This window comes from Phascolarctos cinereus, unplaced genomic scaffold (assembly GCF_003287225.1).
Source record: "Phascolarctos cinereus isolate Bilbo 61053 unplaced genomic scaffold, phaCin_HiC Scaffold_9;HRSCAF=440, whole genome shotgun sequence".
In the NCBI taxonomy this organism is placed as follows: Eukaryota; Metazoa; Chordata; class Mammalia; order Diprotodontia; family Phascolarctidae; genus Phascolarctos; species Phascolarctos cinereus.
Window position 1 is genome coordinate 39,990,449 of NW_027556402.1, and position 25,266 is coordinate 40,015,714.

Consider the following 25,266-nt stretch of genomic DNA (forward strand, 5'->3'; position numbering starts at 1 on the left):
CTAGCTGTATAACACTGAGTACCTCAAGTAACTTCACCCAACTTCAGTTTTCTCTTTTGCAAAGTGAAGGAGTCAGACTTGGTGATCTCTTCAAGTTCAAAATTCTGTGATTTTATCAATGCAAAGTATCAACCACACTATCAGATTTTTCACAGAGATCACTTTGTAACACATGTTAGAAGGTTCTAAAAGTTTTCAGTACATCTCTTTATCCAAGAGAAGTCATCTTTTGTTATATCTGGATAGGATGTACAGGTTTTAATAACTATATCAAAGGAAAAGCCTTAAAAGTGAAATATGTAACATAGATCAATAAGGCAGTTTCAAGGAAAACATTTCTACAATACCTGATCTCTGTCAAAACACACTGGTCAGAACAAATTAGTGTAGGGTATGCCTACATATTTTTATTTGATTTCCTAATAAATTTATTGTTGTATACATCTTAGGGATGGGGGCAATAAGCATTTTATATTGTACTTACCATGTGCCAAGCACTATGATAAGGGCTTTAAAAGTATATAATTTGATCCTCACATCATCCTTGTAAGGTAGGTGCTGTAATTATCACCATTTTATATTTGGGGAAATTGAGGCAAACTTAGGTTAAGTGATTTGCTTGGGGTCACACAACTAGTGCTTTTTTTTTAAGTGAGGCAATTGGGGTTAAGTGGCTTGCCCAGAGTCACACAGCTAGCGAGTGTTATGTGTCTGAGGCCGGATTTGAACTCAGGTACTCCTGACTTCAGGGCTGGTGCTCTATCCACTGTGCCACCTAGGTGCCCCAACTAATACTTTCTTGGGGCCAGATTGGAACTTATATCTTTGTGAATACAGGTCTAGCCCTTCACTGCATCACATAGCTTTTTTTTAAGCACTTTTTTTCAGAGCTATATGTCTATGAATTTCTCTAATAAACATTTCTAGAACACTTCATTGAAGTTGTACTATAAGGTCAAATTGGGAGACCTACCATATTTTACAGTGAGTAATTTCTAAGCAATATAATATGTATATCCTGGTTACCTGAAGTTAGATTCTGCTCCCACTCATTCTCTTCCAGGTAAAGAAATCCCCTTGCTATGGTCTACAAATATATCCCTTTCCATCAGCAAATCTCTTGTTTTTGGTAACTTGCCCATAGATCAGAAAGCATAAAGTCTTTGAGAAAAAGCAGCTCAGCTAGATGGCACTGCGGACTGTATTTTCCCCACTCTTGTATTCCCTAAACAGCTTGGCTCTCTTCCGACTTCTTCAGCCAGACAAGGCTTGAAATATAGGGGCTAGAATAATTGTGTATGTGTGTACTGGTGTGTGGGAGTGAAAAATAAATCCATTTAAAAATTAAGCAGCTGAAGCAGAGCCAAAATGTACAGGCAACAACTTAGCTGAACTCTCCTAAAACTCCCCTCCAAGCAATTTTAAAATAACACCTCAAATCAAATTCTGGAATAATAGGGTCAAGAAAAAGTTAGGGTGAGGCATTTTTCTAGCCCAAGACAACTTAGGAGGTTGGCAGGAGAGGTCTGTGACGCCAGGGTAGTGGTCAAACCACAGAGCAGCACACTCTGCAATGACATCAACAGCAGGCCTTGGAGGAAGCTACAACAGTGGGAGCAGCAGCTTCAGGACCATTCAACCCAGAAATAGTAAAGGGGTCAGACAACTGGTCAGAAAGATTCTCGAGGATGCTTTTCCAGCACTGGCTACAAGACTCTGTTACTTTGCCCATACCCAGTTTTGGGTCACAGAAACGATTGTGGCTGCAGGAGAGTTGAGGCCCTAGTCATAGTTCCAGGGCCGAGGGGCGTGACAGCACTTGCAGCTACAGGAGTACAAGGTCCCTTTCTGGGTAAAGGCCAAAGCACAGGCCAGGAGTGCAGTTAACTGCATCTCTCCTTGACTCGTAACACCTGGGAAGCACTGAAAATTTACAGATCCCCAGAACTGGCTCTGAAAACTGTAGAATGAAAACCCTCAAGACAGTGTCCCCTCCATCTCAGGAGCAGAGCCCACTTTAATTAAAAGTCAAGGAATAAGTTGGAAAATGAGCAAACAACAATAAAAGACCTTGACTATAAAAAGCTACTGCAGTGACAGAGAACAAGACACAAACTCAAAAGAATTCAAGGGTGTCAAGAGAGCTATAAGCAAAGGATCAGAGGGGGAAAAAAAGTGAATTGGTCACAAGCCCAACAAGAATTTCTGTAAAAAGCTCAAAAAGGATTTTAGAAATCAAGTGAGAGGCAAAGGAAAAAATGGTGAAAAATGAAAGTGATGCAAGAAAACTAAAAGAAGCAGAACATTAAAGAAAACAACACCTTAAAAATCAGAATTGGACAGATGATAAAAGAGACACAAAAATCTATTGAAGAGAAGAACCCCTTGAAAAATAGAATGGGCCAAATGGAAAATGAGGTACAAAAGCTCACTGAAGAAAACAATTACTTAAACAATTAGAATTGGGCACATGAAACATCCAAAAAAAATAAAACAAAGTCAAAGAATAAAAAAAAACTAGAAGAAAATGTGAAATATCTTATTGGAAAAAAAATGACCTGAAAAATAGATCAAGGAGAGATAATTTAAGAATTACTGGACTACCTGAAAGCCACAATCAGAAAAGGAACCTGGACATAATGCTTAAGAAATTATCAAGGAAAATTGCCTTGATATCCTGGAACTGGAAAGTAAAATAGAAATTGGAATAATCCATTGATCACTTCCTGAAAGAGATCTCAAAATGAAAACTCCCAGGAATATTAGAGCCAAATTCTAGAGCTCCCAGGTTAAGAAGAAAATATTGAAACAACCAAAAAGAAATAATTTAAATATCATGAAGCCACAGTCAGGTTAACCCAAGATTTAGCAGCTTCTACATTAAAGGATCAGAGGGCTTGGAATGTGATATTTATTCCAAAAGACAAACAAACAACCAAAAAAAAAAACCCAAAGGGTCATAACCAAGAATCACCTACCCTTCAAAACTGGGTATATATAATCCTTCACAGGAAAAAAATGGACATTGAATGAAATAAAGGAATTTCAAGCATTCCTGACAAAAGGACCTGAGCTGAACTGAAAATTTGAAAGAAATCGTAAAGTTAAACTGTTTACATTCTTACATAGGAAGATAATAATTGTAACTCCCAAGAACTTTGTCATAATTAGGGCAGTTAGAAGGAGTCTACATAGACAGAGGGCAGGGGTGTGAGTTGACTATGATGGGATGATCTAAAAAAATGAGAGAGTGAAAGAGATTCACTAGGAGAAGCGGGAGGGGAGAGATAAAATATCTCATAAAATAGTCCCAAAGGAGCTTTTATAGTGACCCAAGAGAAGCAAAAACAGGTAAAAAAGGAAAAGAAAACATAACAGATTCAACAGAGCTAAATTATTTATGTCCCTATGTGAAAATATATTTGTAATTTTTATTTGTAATTTAATGTATCACTAATAATACAGTTATACCTAGACAGAGGGTATGGGTATAAGGTAAATTTGAGGGAATGACATAATGAGGGGATGACATTAAAAAAAAATTTAGGGATGAGAAAGAGGAGTACAATGAATGCAGAAGGAAGGGAGAGGTAGAGTGGGGTAAATTATTTCCATGAAGAGGCAACGAAAGAAATAGTTTTTTAGGCTTAGAGGGGGTAAGTAGCATGCTTGATGAAAAAGAGATGGGGGTAGGGGATCTGATTTGTTTAGAAAAACTTAGCTTGTCCAGAAGCAATCATTTTTAGGGCAGCTAGGTGGCACAGTGGACAGAGCACCAGCCCTGAAGTCAGGACGACCTTCCTCAGGTGAGGGGAAGATAGGAGGGTGGGCAATAAGCATCACTTGAACCTCACTCTCATCAGTATTGGCTCAAAGAGGCAATTATATACACAATCAGTTGAATATAGAAGTATATCTTAGCTGACAGGGAAGTAGGAGGGGAGGAGATCAAGTAAAGGGAGGGGTGGGAACTGACAGAGGGGAGGGCAGATCAGAGGAGGTGGTAGATAGAAGCCAAACACTGGTGAGAAGGGAAATGGTGAAAGGAGAGAGAGTACAAGACAGGAAGAAGAATGAGATGGAGGGACACACACAGGCAGTAATCACAACTGTAATGTGAATGGGATGAACTCTCCCACAAAACAGAAGCAGATAGCAGAGTGGATCAACAACCAGAATCCTACAATATGTTGTTTACAAGAAACACACTTGAATCAGCAAGACACACCCAGAGTAAAGGTAAGGGGCTGGAACAGAGAGAAAGAGAGAAAACCAGGGGTGGCAAACCTGATCTCAGACAAAGTAAAGGCAAAAATAGAACTAATTAGAGAAGATAAGAAAGGTATCTAAGGGGTGTCATGGTCAATGAAGCAATATCAATACTGGACATATATGCACCAAGTGATATAGCATCCAAATTCTGAAAGGAGAAATTAAGTGAGTTACAGGAAGAAACAGCAAAGCTATACTAGTGGAGGATCTCAACTGTTGCCTCCCAGAGCTTGATAAATCCAACCAAAAATAAACAAGAAAGAAACCATTGAGGTAAATAGAATATAACAAAAGTTAGATATGACAGATCTTCAAATTAAAAGAGCAAGGAAGTCTACCCTTCAGATCTATGGAGAAGGGAAGAATTCATGATCAAACAAGAGACAGAAAGCATTACAAAATGTAAAATACATAATTTTGATTATATTAAGTGAAAAGGCTTTCGTACAAACAAACCCAATGCGATCAGGATTAGAAGGAAAGCAAAAATCTAGCAAACAATCTTTATAGCAAGTGTCTCTGATAAAGGCCTCTTTTCTCAAATATATAGAGAACTGAGTCAAATTTACAAGATTACAAGCCATTCCCCACTTGATAAAAGATCAAATTATATGAACAAGCAGTTTTCAGATGAACAAATCAAAGCTATCTATAGGCATATGAAGTGCTCTAAATCACTTTTGATCAAACAAATACAAATTAAAACAACTCTGAGATACTACGTCATACCTATCAGATTGGCCAATAGGACAGAAAAGGAAAATTATAAATGCTGGAGAAGATGTGGGAAAACTGAGTCACTAATGCATTGTTGGTGGAGTTGTGAACTGATCTAGCCATTTTGGAGAGTAATTTGGAGCATGCCCAAAATACAATCAAACTGTGCATACTCTTTGATCCAGCAAGACCACTATTAAGTCTGTATCAAAGAGATCACACAAAAGGGAAAAGGGCCTACATACGCAAAACTATTTATAGCAACCAACACATTGGAAACCAAGGGGATGCCCATCGATTGGGAAATGGCTGAACAAGCTGTGGTGTATGAATGTAATAGAATACTATTGTGCAATAAGAAATGGTGAAAAGGCAGATTTCAGAAAAACCTAGAAAGACTTGTACAAACTGATGCAAAGTGAAACAAGCAGAACCAGGAAAACATTATCATAGTATCAGCAACATTGTGTGATGATCAACAATGAATGACTCAGCTCATCTCAGCAACTTGTATAAAGCACTCATGAAGGAAATTGATACCCACATCCAAATAAAGAGCTGATGGACTCTCAATGCTGATAAAAGCATATTTTTTCACTTACATTCTTTCTTGTATTTTTTTCCTTTGATCTGTTTCTTCTTTCACACTGTGACTAATATGGAAATTTTTTCACATAATAGCACATGTATAAATTATATCAAACTGCCGACCATTTTCAAAAGGGAGGGGAGGGAGAAAAAAATTAGAACTCAAAATCTTGTAAAAATGAATGCTAAACATTTTCTTGATATGTAACTGGGGGAAATATTATTTAAAAAATAGTAATTATCATTATGATCTGTTGCTGTCTAAGAAATAGAGTGGTGGATCAGTGGAATAGACTGGGGGTTTACATACGCAGTAACAAATGACCGTAATAAACTGGTGATTGATAAACACAAAGATCCCAATTTTTGGAACAAGAGATTATTATTTGACAAAAACTGCTGGGAAAACTGGAAAGCTGTTTGGCAGAAACTAAGTATGTGCCAACATTTCAAAGTATATACCAAGATAAGGTCAATATGGGTTCACAATTTAGACATAAAGGGTGATGCCATAAGTAAACTGGGGAGCATGGAATAGTTTACTTGTCAGATCTATCAATAAGGATAATCTTTTGATCGCATTAAATGAAATAGTTTTCACAGAGATAAAATCAATACAAACAAGATTAGAAGGAAAGCAGAAAATTTGGAAAAAATTACAGCGTTTCTCTGATAAAGGCCTCATTTCTCAAATATATAAAGAACTGAGTCAAATTCATAAGAATATGATTCATTCCCCAATTGATAAATGGTCAAAGGATGTGAACAGGCTATTTTCTGATGAAGAAATCAAAGATATTTATAGTCATATGAAAAACTGCTCTAAATCACTATCATTCAGAGAAATATAAATTAAAGCAACTCTGAAGTACCACTTTACACCTATCAGATTGTTTAATGTGATGAGAAATGACAACAACAAATATTGGAGGAGGTATGGGAAAACTGGGATACTAACACACTGTTGGTGGAGTTGTAAACTGGTACAACCATTTTGGAGAGCTATTTGGAACTATATGCCCCAAAAGGTATAAAACTGAGAGAGGAGGGAAAGGGAAGGGAAAGATGAGGAAAAGAGAGGAGAAATAGAGGAATTTCTATTTGTGAGAATTTAATAGCTTTTTTAAGCTTAGAGGGGGTCAGTAGCATGCTTGATGAAAAAGAGATGGGGGTAGGGAATCTGATTTGTTTAGAACAACTTAGCTTGTCCAGAAAGTAATCATTTTTAGGGGCAGCTAGGAGGTACAGTGGATACAGCACCAGCCCTGAAGTCAGGACGATCTGAGTTCAAATCTGGCCTCAGACCAAACACTTGACATTTACTAGCTGTGTGACCCTGGGCAAGTCACTTAACCCCAATCACCTAAAAAACTTAAAAAAAAAGGAAAGTGATCTTTTTGGAGGTGAAGGAACTTATTATATTGTCAAAATTTTAGACTAAGTGAACTCAGGGCAAATAGAGCATATCACATTATTGAAGTAACTATTCCTAACAGCCACGAATAAAATAGCAGGCAATTTTTAATTAAACTCTCACTGGAGGGTGGCTTTGAAAATCCAGTAAATTTACAGTAATTTTTTTTCAATAGGAAAAGCCACATTTTGATTACATGGATATCTAACTAGCAAGGTATTTGTAGAATATTAATCTTAACAGTATTAGGTGCTTCAACAAGTAAATCATTTTAACACTGAACAATGCGGAACGAGGGAAGGTTGTTTTTTCATTCAAGGTCAGCATATTTTATGCCTAACCTTAAATAATTCTGCACTAAAAAGGCAGTACCTAATCAGAAGCAGGTGACGGGGAAGGGTGAAGTCTTTAAATAACAAACAATTAAACTTCATTCCCATTCCTGGAAACATCCTAGAACATATTTCTAAAGGGATGGTTTATGAACATTTGATAAGGAGAGGGATCACTAATAGCCAGTGTAGCTTCATCAAGAACAGCTTATTCTAGAGTAACCATTTCCCACACCTCCCTCCCCTCACTTTGAGTAGAGGATTGGAGAGAGGCTATTACATAACATGTAAATTTATATCAGCAAGCATTTGACAACATTTTAGATAATATATTTGTAGACAAGATTGAGCAATGTGAGTTAAAAGAGTACAATTAAGTACAACCATAACTGGTTGAAGGGCCAGAATTCCCATCTCATCATCACTGAATCAATGTCAGCATGAAGGGTTATTTCCAGTGGAGTGCATCAGGGAAATTTTCTGGGCTATGTTCTACTCAACATTTTCATAATTGTCTTGGATGAAGCCATAGATGTAATGCTTATCAAAATTGCAGTGATACAAAGCTATACCACATTCAATAAACATTTAATATGTGTCATTTGAATGTCAGGCACTGTGCTAGTCTCTGATGATACCAAGATGAAAACAGAGTAGATTTTATCCTCAAGCAGGTGTCATTCTATTGGAAGGAAATAACATATACACATAGAAGTAAACAGAAAATAATATACAACATAAAAACAAAGTGGTATGGAGGAAACAGCAAAAGCTGGAGGGACATCTACATCATCAACATCATGTAGGATTTAGCTTTGATCTGTCCATCATATCAATGAAAGATGAAATGCCGTGTGTGAAGAATGTGTGATGGGCTGGGACATAGACTGTGTGAAAGGGAAGCATTGTATAATAAATCTGAAGAAGCAGACTTAAGTAAGCGCACGCATGGAGTTAAGAGTAAAAGAAAAGAGTTTGTATTTTATTCTAGTGGTAATAGGGAAGCCACTGGAGTGTTCTTTTTTTTTTTTTTTGGTTTATTTTAAGCAGGGGAGTGATATGGTCACACTTGTGCTTTAGGAATAGTACAAAGACTTGTACTTTAATGACAACTATCTAGAGGATGAATTGGAAAAGAGATTATTCAGATTCAGGAAGTCCAATTAAGAGACTATTGTAATTGTCTAATCAAAGCTGATGAGGGACACAGCCTACCTAATTAAAAGCCAAGTTAGTAGAGAGAAGAGAGTGGGTATGAGAGATGTTGTGAAGGCAGAATTGATGAGATTTATCAACTAATCACAGATGTGGGATGAGAAAGTTTCTTCTGCAGATTTGTGTGACTCTTTTACTCTTAGGCCAATTCTGTTTTTTAATTTGTTATTTTCTTCAGTATTTTTGTACCCCTCTTTACCAAGTTGTTAATTCTCTTTTCCTGTGCCATCTCCAGCCACTTTGACCTTTGGTTTGCCACCGGACTCTGGCGACTCTGGAGGAGAAAGCAAGGCTGATGACTTTGTGTAGCACTGTCTCACTCAAATCCAACTCGTATGCAAATCAGGATATCATGCTTGTGATGTCATTGATCTGCTCTGAGAATGAAGGATGAACAACAATAACAAGAATTTTCTTTTCATAATTTTCTTGCTTAAGTCTAATTCCCCCCCCCCCAATTTTTTCCTCTACCTTTACTTTTCTCTCTTTAGCACTTCCAGGAATTCTTTCTGACTTTGAATTCAATTAATATTTTTTTCTTTGAGGCTTTGCTTGTAGTTGATTTCACACTGTTGTCTTCTGAGTTTGTGTTTTGGTCTTCTCTGCCACCACAGTAGCTTTTTGTAGGCAAATTCTTTGTTGTTGTTGTTGTTTGCCTATTTTCCCAGCCTATTTCTTCACTTTGACCTCTGTGTTAATGTTGGGCTCTGCTCACTGGGGAATGGGAAGGCACTGTGCCAAGCTTGAGGCTTTTTTGTGCTACTGTTTTCAGTTCAGTTCAGTTCTGGAGATCTGTAAGTTTTTGGTGCTTCCAAGGTGGTGAGATCTGGGGAGAGGTGTAGTTACTGCTCTCTTGGTCTGTACTTTGATCTTTTTTCTTCTTTTTTTTAAGGCAGTTGCGGTTAAGTGACTTGTCCAGGGTCACACAGCTAATAAGTGTCAAATGTTTGATCTGAGGCCGGATTTGAACTCAGGTCCTCCTGACTTCAGGGCCAGTGCTCTATCCACTGTGCCACCTAGCTGTCCCATGTACTTTGATCTTTACCCAGGAAGAGCCCTTGTTCTTCTTTAGTCATAAGCACTAATGCTCCTCTCTTCCTTGAGACTGTGACTGGGCCCCCAGATCCCTTATGACCAATCACATATACTCTTCTCTGCCCTGGAATGGGACCCAGAACTGCTCATGGGCAATAGATCTGCTAATCAGCTGTAACTGCAATCAGTACCACTGTACCACTGTAATCTCTTTCTCACCAGTTGTCTGACCCCTTTACTCTCTCTCGGCTGAGAAGTCCCAAAATTTCTGCTGCTACTGTGGTAGCTGCCTCCAAAGTCCACTTCTGGTGTTGCCATCACATGCATTTTGAACTGACCCCCATATCAATGTCACAGACTTCTCTCACCATGCTCCTAAGTTGTCTTACCCTGGAAAAATATATCACCCATATGTTCTGTTGGCTCTGTTACTCCAAAATTTGATTTGAGTTGTTATTTTAAAAGTTGTTTGTCAAGGATGACACCCAGATGGTTCAGTCTGAGGGACTGGGGGTGGGGGGGAAAGGTAGTGTCCTTGACAGGAGGAAGGGAGTTTGGAAGTAGGAAGAGTTTGGGGAAAAGTTATTGAGTTCTGTTTTGAATACTTTGAGTTTAAGATGTCTATTGGACATTCAGTTTGAGATGTCTGAAATGCAGGTGGAGATGTTACATTTTAAATCAGCAGTAATGTTGGGGCAAGATAGGTAGATTTGAGAATCATAATCATAGAAATGATATTTAAATTCATGGAAGCTGATGAGACCAGCAAATGAAGTAATAATAAAGGGAGAAGAGAAGAAGGCCCAGGTAGAGCCCTGTGGGACACCAACAGTCAATGGGGAGTGATCTTGATGAGAATACGCAGTGGAGACAGAGGAATGGTTAGATAGACAGGAAGAGAATCAGCAGAGAATAATGTCTTGATAACTGAGAAAGAATAGAGTGCAAAGAGAAGAGGATGATTGACAGGGTTAAAGGCTGCAGAGAAGTCAAGAAGGATGAATTGGGCTTGACAATTAAGAGATCATTATTAACTTTGGAGAGAGCAATTTTGGTTGGGTGATGAAATCAGAGGCCTGGTTGTAGAGAGTTAATAAGAGAGTGAGAAGAGAGGAAGTGGAGACATGTATTATAAATGGCCTTCTCCAAAGTTTAGCTGCAAAAGGCAAAAGAAATATGCAACAATAGTGGGGATGGAAGGATCAAGTGAGAGGATTTTGTTGTTGTAGATTTTTTATTTTTAGGTTGGGGAAGATGTGGACATAATTGTAGGCAGAATAGAAGCAGCCAGCAGACAAAGAGAGATTAAAGATAAGTGAGAAAATGGGGATGTTAGAGGAGACAACTGCTAGAAGAGATGGGATGGCATGGGATCACTTGTGCAGGTAGAGAGCTTTGCCTTATAAGGAGTAGGGCTACCTTTTCATGTGAGAGCAGGGTGAAAGAGAAAACAGACAGAAAGGAAAGAAAGCATCTGAGTGATATGAGATGAGAAGAGGAGAAGAGAGAGCTCTTAGGAGAATAGTCTCAAATTTTTCAGTCCTTAGCTGAGATGGTGCTATTGGAGGCATGAAGAGGGAAGAAAATGTTTGGAAGAGCCACTGTGGAATAATGAGTTGATTAGGGAAGTAGTGCTAAGTAGTACAGCTGTAAGGATCTTGTGGATGTTCTGTAATGTACATTCTTAGTAGAGCCAGTCAGAAGGATCGCATGATGTTCTCTGCCTTTGTTCAGAAGCATGTGTGTAGGAGTGAAGGGCAGTGGATGGTGGGAGTGACCCCAGGATAAAGCTTGGCATGGCTCAGTTAGTGAGATAATGAAGGGGCAGAAGGCTAAAGAGAAGAGGACAGTGTATAGCTGAAGTGGTTTGCCAAGAGATCAAGTTGGGGAAAGCAGAAGAATGTGACCAGTATAGAGGTGATCACCTGGGAGAGAACTGGGAGGTCAAAGACTTAAAATCACAGTGTGAATGTATAAAATCAGGGTTTCATGTGGAAAGGCAGAAGGAGAGGTGTAAAAATTCATGTCATAGAATCACAGGATTGAAAGTTGAAAGGAGCCTCACGTTCTAGTTCAACCCATACTTGAAAAAAATCTCTACTATAATGTGCCTCACAAATGTCCACCTGGGAGGCTTTCAAGCATAAGATAAGCTTAAAAACCTTCACTGAGGAGCACTTTAGCACCTCTCAAGCCGGCTCATTTCACTTCTGGACAATGTTGAAAGAGAAAGCACAAGAGCTCTAGAAAAAATATCTACTTCTGCTTCATTGCCTAAACTAAAGCCTTTGATTACGTGGATCACAACAAAGTGTGGCAAGTCCTCAGTCAGATGGGAGTACCACATCATTTCTGTCTCCTGAGGAACTTGTGTGCAGGCCAAGAAGCAATAGAAAGAACCAAACATGGAACAACTGATTGGTTTAAGATTAGAAAGTGAGTATGACAAGGCTATATATTATCACCTTACTTGTTTAACTTTTATTCAGAGTACATCACAAGAAATGCCAGGCTGGATGAATCAAAAGCTGGAATTAAGGTTGCTGGGAGAAATACTAATAACCTCAGATACAAAGATGATACCAATGTGATGGCAGAAAGTGAAGAAGAATTAAGAAGCCTCTTGATAAGGGTAAAAGAGGAGATGGTTAAAGCTGGATTGAAACTTAACACACAAACCCCCCAAAAAAACAAAGATTGTGGCAACTGGTCCAATCACTTCCTTACAAATAGAAGGGGAAGAAAGAAAGCATTGTCAGACGGTATGGGCTCAAAATTCACTACAGATGGTAACTGTAGCCATCAAACTAAAATATGCTTGCTCCTTGGAGGGAAAACTATGGCAAATCTGGACAGCACAGCAAAAAGCAGAGACCTTGCCAACAAAAAAAGATCACCTTGACAACAAAAGTACATACAGTCAAAGCTACATATTTTTTTTCTAGTAGCAATGTGTGGCAGTGAGAATTGGACTATAAGGAAAGCTGAGTGCTGCAGTATCAATTCTTTTGAATTGTAGTGTTGGAGAAGACTTTTGAGAGCCTCTTGGACAGCAAGGAGATCAACTCAGTCAATACTTAAAGAAAGTAATTCAAGCTTTTCACTGGAAGGTGGAAAACTGAAGCTGAAGCTTAAATACTTTAACTACATATTGGAAAAGACCCTGATGTTGAAAAAGATTTAAGTCAAAAGGAAAGTGGGTTGGTAGAATTTGAGATGGATAGATGGCATCATGGAACCAATGAACATGAACTTGGACGGACTTCGAGAAATAGTGGAGTATAGAAGGGCCTGGTGTGCTATGGTTCATGAAGAGTCAGACACAGCTGAATGACTGAACAACAACAAAAACCTGCCCCTGACATATTTTCTATGAGACCTCTGCAAGTCACTCAATCACACAGTACCCCAGTTGCTGATAAGCATCAAGAAAGGGATCATTGGATCATAGATTCAGAGCTAAACGGGATCTGAGGCCATTTATTCCAACTTCTCATTTTATAGATGAGAAAATTCTTTCCTGGGAGGAAAGATGATTTGCCCAAGGTTATTCAGGTTGCATGTATCAGAGGTAGTTTTTTAATCCAAGGTCAGTGCTCTCTGTACTATACCAAAATACTTCAAAGAAATCATACGTCTGGGCAAAAACAAATCAACGCATACACAATACAAAACAACAAAAACCCATCACAAAGTTTGTACATGTGAGCACAGTACAACAAAGTACATAGTGGTGGGTTGAAACCATTTGAATACAGACTCAGGCTTATTTACATACATAAAGTTCTCAAGAGCAATAGTACTTCCCAGTCTGAAGATATTAATGTATATAATTGCTCTAGTGTGAACTTTATTTAGATAATGGTTACTGTGAATAATACTGAAAAAATTGGCTTTGTTTGAAGCTGTGTGTGACTTATAGTATAGCAAAGGGAATTTCACCAGCATCTCTCTGGTAGAGCTCCATTTCAGCAATATCCCCTACGGGGTGGCTGCCCCTAGGGAAAAGACTGCTCCGTTTCACATGCATTTAAAAACAACTAGCCACATGTTGTTGTCTTTTAGTGAGAGTGAGACAGCAAAATTGCTACCAGGGACTTGGAGCAGCTATATTTTTCCTTCAGGAACTGATCAGGATATTGAAAACACCTTCTCCAACTGTGTCAATCTGTCACATGACATTACATCATGGAGCAGAATACAGTATGTTGATCTACTGCATCATGAAGGGAAATGGAAATTAAATTCTGGTTTTTCTTTTTCTATTTCCCCATGGTTGAATACCACCTTGGGTAGGGGGTAAGGGTGCAAAAGAATTTTTGATTTTTTGTTCTAGAAGAAATGATAAATGGAGAATTAGATTCTACTGATTTTGAGCATAGAGCGTAATTCTATAACAATTACTCAAATTCCTACAAAGAAACAGATTTGACTTCTCCTTCTAAACCATGAAGAATTTATGTCAATCATCCAGCCAAAGAAGGTCATTTTTCTCTCCCTAGATGACATATCCTATTTTTGCATTCCTTGCCATTTCTGCTCTGTAGAAGTTATTCTGGGAATGGAATATGGTAGGTACTAATATGTCAACTTCACAGAAAATGCTAGCTAGAAAGAATAGGCACTGTTACATCCTTCCAGTATGAGAGAAGAGTGAACTAAATAGGTTAAAGAGATTAAGACATGTGTCCCTGCTTTCATTTGGGGAAGAATTTTGTAAGACAAATTGGTCTTTGAAACTCTCAAGGCTATTTCCTGGAAGTATTTTTGGTAATGGTATTTTGAAACATAGCTGAAATATAAACTTTTGTTTGTTTCATATGGGAACAGGGATCTTTCCCCCAACCCTTATTCTGATCTAATTTTGCTCTGCCAAATCAGTCTGTACATAAGATTAGAAAGAATGGCATTTATCACATTCCCTGATGACTTGTAAAAATGTCAGCTGGCACAGAAAGGAAATAGAGAAGAAAAAAAAGTAAGTTTGAGAGATCCAAAGGATGACAAAGTATTTTCTGAATCAGGATCCTAATCTTTCCATTGCTGTATTCTTTCTTTATTTTAAATTAACCAATTGTGAGACATCCAGAATCAGACAAAAATTTGAGGCTATCCTATTTTATCCAACAGGGATTAAACAAATATCTGTTGAATTGAAAACAATTATTTTGGAGTAAGTTGTTCATTTATAGGTCAGGACATCTAACTGCTTTTCCTGAGCAAAGAGTTTTTGGTTAGGGTCAGGATGTATTACTAATTTAAAAAAATATATTAGTAATATATCAATTTCTATCAAGGATTTAGGAATCATACATACATGTCTTAATTATGTCATGGAGGTGGGATTTCAATGTGGCAGGAATCTAGTCAAGATATTCTTATGGAAATCACTTAATATTGCTGTTTTAAATTCACAGCATAGGCCAGAACAGGAATAGAGTTATGTTTATTCAGTACTATTACCACTACCTTACAAATTACTTGATATATGCTCTAATTTGAGGATGAGTAATTAGCATAGTATTCTTATATGAATGATAGCCCACTATTAATTATAATCTATATTCCTGTACTATGTTTTCAATTTGCTCACAGGCAATTGGAGATGGTGAAAAACACTTCAGTCCCTTTTAGAGGTAACTAATTCTGTTTCTATTTTTATAATAATTTGCAACAAATGAATAGCTTAGTGGTTATTTGTTGACCTTTACATTATTATTATTTTTTTAAAAAAGGAATTATGTTTTTCTGCCAAGGTAACTTAGATCCCTAATGGGTTCAGATTATTCTGATTTTGAGCTACGGTAGTAATTAGTGGCACAATACTGGGCTTTTGTGAAAACAGTGATATTTAGTGAGGGAATACATTGTCATCGGAAGTAGAATACCAGATTCTTAAAAAAATCTTCTCTTGATACTTAGCTTGAGGTTTATATGGCCTGAGTAAAGCACCAAAATGCGGTGCTTTTTTATGGTCTCTTTGAACACAGTTTTATGTTCTAGTCCTTACTGGCATGCTCTTTTTGATGAATTTGGAATCATGAAAATATGTTCTCCTCAAGCAATCTCTTTAAATCAATTTCAAACTTCAATTTGTTTCTGTCTTCTCAAGATTTTTCTCTGGAATTGAATTGCCCAGGGAGTAGGAAAATCCCTCCTTCAAAATAATCTAACATTTAAATTTTTAAAAATGAATGAGATCACCATTTTAGCTCAGAGTGGATTCTCTTTTTTGTTCTTAAGCTATTAAATATTTCTGTTATTAAGACCATGATAAAAAAATAAAAATACAGTTAAAAAGGGGAAAAAGATAATGTGATCTAAACTATCACACCCAACATCTATCCTCTCAGGGAAACTTATATACACAAACATGATCCATCCTTGCCAAGTTTTGACAAACATGACATACCCATATACCTCTAGTAGTGTTGGACATGGAGTCAGGGAGACCTGAGTTCAAAGTTGATCTCAGACACTTATAAACTATGCCCCTCTAAGCAAGTTCTTTAACCTTTCAGCGTCAATTTTCCCATCTATAAAATGGAGATAATGATAGCATCTACATCTCAGGGTTGCTTTAAAGATCTGATGAGACAATATTTGTAAAGTGCTTCACAAACCTGAAGATGCTGTATAAAGACTGTCATTGTTATTATTTTATTTTTAATTTATAAAATAATAAATCATTTCCGTAACCTACTGGGATAAAATAATGACTGTTCATCCTCCTCCTCTCCTCCTCCTCCTCTTTACCAGGATCATTTATGTCTACTTACTGGATAGAGCTTTCAATTCGTGTGATGGTGAGGAAAGCTGCAAGGTTAGCTGTGTATGATGAGATGACAATCAATGCAAAGAGCCACCAAGCTCCCATCATCATTCGAGTGGCCAGGGTTGTATAAGGGACTTCACCACCTGCTGGTCAGAAAAAGAAAGTTTAGCATGTTAATCCATTGAAAAAGCAATGTATATTGATAGAGTTATTAAAATGCCCAGAGCACTCTAAGAACATACCATTTCAGGGCCAGCGATGCCTGCATTATTAATGCCAGTATAGTCATCAAAACCAGGCAAGAGGATACACAAATCTTAATCATTTGCTATACTTATAGCCTTGATTTTTTTACTTTCATATGAGGGTGCTGTAAGCTTATTTAAGAAGAAATCTTTTAATTACCTAGTGCTAGTATACTTCCAGTGATTATTTCACCTCAGGGATTTATAAAACTCACCATGTTTTTAGCTTAAGAAGTTAAAAATAATTTTTCCTTTCTAGAGATATGCTTATAAGGAGCTAAGTGGTTCTGATGATTTATGAATTCATACCATACATTTTCATATGTCTTCCTGCCCAAGCTTAGTGACTTAGTTGAAAGGGCTGGATTGCACAAAATTTGTTGGCCAGCCAAAGTTAAGAATGGTCAATCAATCGACAAGTATTCATGAAGTGCCTACTATTTCTGTGAATTTTAAATGTCATTTGAACACAACCTGATGAACACCTCTTTGGGCATATTACAACTATATAATAAAATTTAGAGCCATAAGAGACCTTTGAGATCATGTTCTGGGTATAAATATAGTCAGAGTAGTTTAATTACTAATTCTCACAATAGCTTTTTTCCTAAAACAATGGGAAGACTTTTTTAGCATCCTGTCCCCCACCCAATGCATTCAATTTTCAAAAGATAAAAGCAAGAAGAGAGAGATAGTTATTTAAAAACCCTATATGACTTTTTTTGGGGAAATTAAATAAATATATAGCAGAAAATCCATATGATGTCATTCAACGAAAAACAATGATAATTAGGTAATCAATAAGAGAAGAACAATTTGAAAAATCATGAATTATTCTTCCAGTTAACCTTCTATTCTCAAGGCTAGTTATTAGTTTGATTAAAATAAGGATCAGATTTTTACCATCCATAAGAAAATGCATTTGTATGTAGATTCATATAGGGTAAGTTATGTCAGAAAATTGGTCTTCTGAAACAAAAAGGAGGAAACATCAGGAAGTAACAGGGTGATTTCTACCATTCCTACAACTTAATGCAATTAAGGTGTTAGGACTATAAAACAGTTGGGAGACTACTGGATTTGGGAGTAGAGGATATGGACATGAATTATGATGCTATTACTTAATGTCCAAATATATTGGGCTCCTTGGGTCTCATTTTCCTGATCTATAAAATGTGGAATTGGATGACTTGACTTTTAAGGTCTTTTCAAATCCTAAATCCTAGAGTCATTTGAATTTGGCAAAAATCTACAGATATTTTTGTTGCTGTAAGTAGGACCTGCTTTAGAAAGGGCTGAAGTTACATGAACTTACTAAATCAAATAAACTTAAAAATGGTCACTGTATGTTTTATCCTATTCATAAATAAAGGTTATGGAAATAGAATATCTTATCCCAAGGCAAGATCATGAACTGTGATAGGACTACCTTGGGCTAAGCTAATACATGAGACATAACAGTCTTAGGATACTTTGTTTTGTTGCTATCATTTTTTTTTATCCTTGTTACCTAGTTCTGAAAAAGCCCTCTGATTGCTATAAGGCTTTAGAATTTATATTCCTTACTATCCACTTAAAAAGCCACCCCCCCATTTCAGGCCCTCATCACTTCTTACCTAGACTATTGCAATAGCCTTCTCATTTGTCTGCCCACTACATTCCATCTTACTCTAAGTTGCCAAAGTGATTTTCCTGAAACATGGGTCTGCTCATGTTGCTCTTCTCTCTCAAATCATTAAACTCCAATGGCTTCCTTTTACTTCCAGTAGCAAATATAAAATGCTCTGTTTGGCATGTAAAGCTCTTTATAACCTTTATAGCCTTTTTAACCTTCACTATCCTCAATGATTTTTTTTTGTAATTTACAAACACGATCACATTTAGTCTTTACAGAAATCCTGAAAAATAAGTGTTATTACCATTACTCTGCATTTGAGAAAACTCTGGCTCTGAGATGTTGTGACTTGCCCAGTTTTATACAGCTAGTGCTGTTCTTCTTTCTATTACAACATCAACCTCATAAATTAACTAATTCATTCATCTAACAAATACCAGACAAAATGCAAACAACTGAAAGTAGAGATTTCTGAAAAGAAAGGCAGATTTGAAGTGATTAAGAAGATGGTGCTGGGAAATGCAATTTGAATTTCTAGAAAATGGCTGAAAAAGGACAGAAATGTAACCTGGTAGCCAGGTAAAAATATATTTGCCCAAAGTCTTGTGATTAACAAAAAAGTTCTAATTGAAAATATGGGGTAAGAGAAAGAACTTCCCTCATATGATTGTCAGTCCAGATACCACAGAGAGGAGAAAATACACCATAGGAAGGCTCAGCAATTCACATGATAATATATTTTAAAAGAGATTCAGAAATAAAAATTTAGATGTTCATATATAAAGGCACAAAGTATGGGTCATAAGCAAGGGGAAGTAGAAAGCCTCATTCATATATGAAAATTCAAAATAATTATCGTTAGATTTCAGGGGATGACTGGAATAGTGTTTTCAAAGGATGTGTCTTGCTGAAAAGGAACAGAATAACTAAAAGTTGGTAGTTGAATAAAATTTTATTACTAAGATTTACTCATGAGGAAATTCAGGAATCAGAGCAGAGAATTTTGATGGAAAATATTTTGGTATAGAACAACAGAGGTATTGACAAAATGGATATTTGTTATAAGAATAAACTACTTCTTAGTGGAGGAGTTCAGTAACTGCTTCAGTCTTCCTCTCTAGCCCAAATTCTGCTCTTCTTCTCTTTGGGAATCTCAGTTTACATGTTGCAATCTTCTCAAATTCCTGGATTGCCTGTTCTGTACCCTCCTCAGATCTCATGAACTGCTACTTTGCTCTAACTTGTCCACATCCAGGGTTGGTAATAACTGTGATTTTTCCATCACAAACCTGCTCTTAAACTTGTCTAGATGACAAGAACTTCCTGTTCTTCCGTCTCTCCCTGTGCCTCATTCCTCCCAAGACTTTTCTCTGTCTCCACCACAAATTCTTCTTATTCTAGCATTTTCTTAACCAGCATTTCCCTGTATCTTTCCTCTGACTTCAATATTTTCCTTTCAAAATTCTAATCTTTTAGTTAACTTCCATCTTCATATTCCTTGTCCCATTATCCTGTCACCTCTTATTCCTTTCCAAATCCCAAATTAGATTACTCATATTATTTTCCAATCCTCCTATAAATACTGTTAGAAGAAGTAAACAAACCCTGATAACTAGAGAAACTAAAGTTTTATGCCATTCAATTAGACTTCAATGCTCTTATCAACCTTTTTATTCTTCCCAGATTGATTGAACTCATTGAACCCCTTATGATGACTGTTCCAAATCTTCTCTTTTCTTTTTAAACTATCAACATTATCTCTTTCCTTTTATCTCATCAGAATGCAATGAAATTTTTTCTGAGGCCCAAACCATTATGAACTTTATCTTTTCCTTAATTCCATACTTCTAATCTCCTTAATGCCTTCTTCTTGACACACCCAAGTTCTTTCTTTTTCTGTTCCGGCTATAGAGAATAAACTAGTTTCTCCTTGACAATGCCAACCCCTTACTTGTGATGATGATTCAATTCTCTATTATGTCTGCTGGGATCTTGCCATTTTGATCATTCTCCCTTTGCCTATTCTTCATGTCCTCCTTATAAACTGGTACATCACTTCATTGCTGCCCATAAAGATACTCATCCTTCAAAAAACAACAATAACAACCAAAAGTTTACTTGATTTTACCAAATCCTCAAGTTATCACCTATATCTTTCCTCTGCCAAAGTTCAAAAAAAGGCATCTACAATCATAGCCTCCATTTTCTCACCTCAAGTACCTTTTCAATCCCTTTCTGGTTTCTAATCCCAACTTGAATATAACTACTGTCTTCAAGGTCACCAACGATTATTTTTATTTCTGCATCCAGCAATCACTTCTCAGTTCTTCTCCTTTTTGACTTCTTTGTGTTTGACATTGTATTTATTCCTTCTTCTTCCCCTTCCTTTTATTTAAACAGTCATTACACTTTGTCAATTCTACTTTCAACACCTCTCACATCTGTCTTCTCCACTCTAGCCACACCGTTTATGCTCTAATTATTTCTTGTCCAGACTATGGAAATAGCCTCCTGAAAGGTCTTCCCTGAATCTAGCCTCCCTCTTCTTCAATCCATCCTCCACATTGCCGCCAAGCTGATATTCCTAAAACACTGGATTGAACATACTATTTCCCTACAGAAGAAGTTTCAGTAGCTGTCTATTTCCCCTAGGATAAAACATATATTCTCATATCTGCAATTAAAGCTCTTTTACAATCTGGCCCCAGAATATCTTTCCAGGCTCGCTCTCCCCCTACAGGCTCTGACTCCATTCTTCCCTCTCCATATTCTATGTTGCAGTCATATTGGCCTACTTCATGTTTCCTGTATGCATCAATCCATCTTCAGCTTATTTGCCTTGGTAAGTCCTTCCCCTGTAACCAAACCCCTGACTAGTGCTTTTTAAGATTCAGCTGAAATGCCACCTTGAGCACTTTCAGGATTTTCTCTTGTTTTTGATATATATACCACCCCAATTACTTTGTATTTATTTTGTCCATACATTGTGTTCACTTATCTATGTGCCTATTTATATATCCCCTCTCCAACATGCCCCTTTCTCCAGTAGAATCAAGCTTCTTGAGGTCAGGGTATTATCTTTTTTATTTGTAGCACTAATTCCTAGCAGAATGCTTGGCACATAGAAAGTACTTAATAAATATTTGTAGATTTATTGATTGGTGACAAGAATGATCTTTGGACTCAAAATCATAACAGTCATTTAAAACCCAAACTAAGTGAGATTGTAAGAGAACTTAGCACTTTTCTCACTGACTTCATGTTATCACACCTGGATGCATTTATCCGAGATACTGAAAGAAGGGGCAAATAGGATTCAGAGTCCTTTGAAAAACTGTTGTGAGGCAGAGTTGTACCATAAGGATGAGGATGAGCTAGGAAAATGTTCAGAGAGAGGGAAGGAAAGGAGCCCAAGAGAAGTAACAAGAAAAGGACAAATAATATTAGCAACTCCATAGGTCACTGAGCATGACAATTTCTGTTAAAAAATATATATGTGTAGACACACATATATGTATATGTATTTGCATATATATGTGTATCTATCTATCTACATATGTTTATTTAAAGGGTAGATTGTTAACATTTAGAAAGGGAAGCAGAAGTCAATATGAGCCAGCATAGCTTCATCAAGAACAATTGATGCCAGTGTAACCTTATTTCTTTTGGGGCAGGCTTCCTACAATAGCAGATGAGGGATAAAGTTTGCAAATACAAGTACAGTTTACTTCTATTTCAGTAAAATCTCTTATACTACATTTGTAAACAAGCCAGAAAGACTTGGGTTGGTTGATAATACAATTAACTGGTTGAATGACTAAGTGAACAAGAACAGTAATAAATTAGTGAATATGAACTTAGAGCAATGAAGACACCCTATTTGCAATAGCAAATCAGTTTGCCATAGCAATTCTGGAGTTACAAACAGGAACTGATGATCTAACTTCCAGTAAATACACGAGAATTTTACAATATCAAAAGATACATATTTCTGCCACAGGTACATAAATGTACCATATAGGTTCAATTTGCAGGCTACCTTCAGTGTTAGAGGAGAAAGACAAGTCTCAAGAAAAGTATCTCTTTTGAGTTTATCAAGAAGGGCAAAATATTTCTGAAAACAACAATTATAGAATTTCAATGGGAAAACAAATTAGAAAAAGAATATGAAGAGACAGAGGAGAATTTTTACTTATGTTGGGAGTTTGGAAGGTAGAAAAATGATACAGCAAGAAGAAAGAGTACTCAGTGTAGCTAAGAAACAAATATGAAAAGTAGAGACAAGATAGTAGAGGAGGAGTAAGAAGTACAGCTAAGGTCCCTTTCCACCACATACTCCTCCAAATACATTCAAAAAATGTACCAGACTGAGTTCTTATTGGGAAATTCAAGAAAATAATCTCAGTCTTTTTTTTAGCCCACATTGGCATAGGGGGACAAATAGAAAGGCCTGTAAACATTGGGAATAGGGATTAGCCAGGAACTGCTATTCCAGGTCAGGGAAAGGCCATGTATCAGGACAAGATAGAACTTGCAAATTCAGCAAAGAAGGAACTAAATTTGTGCAGAGTGCTGAAATAGATGTAAACTGCCACACAGTTCCAGTTGATAGATTCAGAGCTGACTGAGGAGGGGACCTGTGCCTCAGGGTGGTATTCCAGGGTGAGGAGTAGTCATGGGCCCTAGTGACATAAAGAGTAAGGAGCAAGTTCAGGAAAAATCAACAGCTATAAGCCTCAAATCTCAGGAGCAGAGAGAGGTATGTCTCAATTATAGTTCCCAGTTTAGTCTTAAGCCTATATTGGAATAACTACAACAGGAATCATAAACCAAAGGGGAGCCTTTAGTTCTGTCATTCCGAACCAGCTGTCCATAAGACTGAAAGTGGCTGAGACTAGTCACAGTCTACTGGAACTCCAATTTAGCAAATGTGCAGGTGTACCTAAGAGTACAGAAACTGGACTTTACCCTAAATCAGGCCACTTGAAGAGCACTGGAAGTTTTCAGGTTCTCAGCATGAGCTACCTTGAGATATTAGAATAACACAGTGATCCATATCACAAGAAAACATGATGATCACCTCAGGAATTATCTCTATAAGTACATAGAGCCCAGTCTTAACATAAAATGTGAAGTCAGAAAGTAGGATTAAAAAACCAAGAATACAGAAAAAAAGAATTCTACCTTAAAAAAGCTATTACAATGACTGGGATGCTCAAGACACAAACCCAGATGAGAATAGCTCCAAATCATCCACAAACAAAGCCTCAAAGAAAAACACAGCTTGAGTGAAAGATCAATTAGAATTCCTGGAGGAGAGGAAAAAGTTAAAATGTTTTATAAATGAAACGAGAGCACTAGAGGAAAAAGTGAAACAGGAATGAGAGATATGGAAGAAAGAATTGGAAAGGGAATTAACAGCTTGGCACAAGAGTTATAAAACCTTACCCAAGTAGCCAACTATCTGAAAGTTAGAATGTACCAAATAGAAGATAAGTACTCCATTAGAAAATAAGAAATATGGAAACAAAATAAAAAAGCAGAAAAAGAAGAAAGTATTAGGCATCTCATTAAAATAAAAAAGCAACTGACCTGCAAAACGGATCAAGGAGAAATAATTTGGATTAACTGAAAGCCAGAATAAAAACAAGATACTAGATATTATATTTCAAAAAAAAAATCCCAAAAGAAATTTGCTCATAGAATCAGAGGGAAAAGCAGAAACAGAAAGCCTCTACCAGTCAGCTACTAAAAATTAAAAAGTAAAACTCCCAGGAATATAATAGCTAACATTGAGAATTATCAAGTCAAAGAAAAACAATGCAGGTAGCAGGAAAGAAAGCATTTCAGTACTGAGGAGTCATTCAGTCATTCATGATTTAGCAGCCATTACTACAAAAGAGAGAGCAGTTGATGACACACTGAATTCATTGCCAGGCCTGGAGTTGGGAAGACTCTTCTTTCTGAGTTCAAATCTGGTATCAGACATTTACTACCTGTGTGACCCTGGCCAAGTCATTTAACCCTGTTTGCTTCAGTTTCTTCTGCTGTAAAATGAGCTAGAGAAGGACATGGCAAACCAGTCCAGTATCTTTGCCAAGAAAACCCCAAATGAAGTCACTGAGAGTCAGAAACTACAGGAAAATGACTGAACAACAACAACAAACATGGGCAAGGGCTGCCCATGATGAGAAGGCCTGAATGGATTTCAACCTGGTCCTTCTGTGAAAAAAAATATGGATCCATAGTAATTTATTCATACCTCTTACCTGAATTTCACTAGTTTAGACAAACTGCTGTTTAAAGAGAAATGTGGTTTTATGCTAACTTTTTCATTCCTGAGAAAAGGTTTTAAGAGATTTTTGTGATGGTGATGATGATGACATTTATAAGAAGAATATTTTCATTTGAAAAACCCAAATTGATCCTTTCCAGATACTGGGGACAATATGGAATAGAAACAATCTTTCTTGTCAGGTGATTCAAATAATTGTACCCAGCTGGCACTATTTTAGGAACTTTACTCTAGTTTCTCATTTACATTTCCAAAGTGAAAAGGTTCCCAATTATTTATATGCTTTCATTTTCAAAGTTTAATATCAATTGAATATTAAGTGAATTAGAATTTAGATTATCCCAAACTAATAAAAAAAAGGGTTATTTCTAACATGACTCTGATTCTTCTGATGAAATCAGGGAAGGTGATATTTCAGTTTTGGGGCTTCTTGAAGATAAAAATGAACTTTGTAACGGCTGAAGATGGAACTTCAGATTAGCAGAAGTAGTTAATGAATATTTTTTTAATTGCACTCACTATAATGGACTATTTCCAATTTAAATGCCTTTGAAACCCTTCAATCAAAAAGGGAATTATAATAAAATTAAAATAGAAGCTAGACATATCAAATGAACCTAAGTGGCTGATTGTTCTTTTAACTTCCATGTGTCAATCTCTGTAGCTCAGATGTGAATTAAATTGAATTACATCTCAAGCTCATGAAAATCTCCACAACTGATATCTATGACATTTTTTTTATTGGTCCAGCCCCCCCAAATAT

The 25,266-nt window shown here is 36.8% G+C and overlaps 1 protein-coding gene across 2 annotated transcripts in view; it reads right to left on the reverse strand.

Moving 5' to 3' along the window:
- GRID2 (glutamate ionotropic receptor delta type subunit 2) overlaps nt 1-25,266 on the reverse strand; it is a 1,695,829-nt gene that overhangs the window by 271,157 nt on the left and 1,399,406 nt on the right. Inside the window, exon 12 of one of the 2 annotated variants that reach the window (XM_021008407.2) lies at nt 16,353-16,491. In XM_021008407.2, coding sequence (XP_020864066.1) covers nt 16,353-16,491 — 139 coding nt within the window. Of the gene's footprint in view, nt 1-16,352; nt 16,495-25,266 lie in introns of both variants that reach the window. The other variant, XM_021008405.2, reaches the window with a different exon arrangement.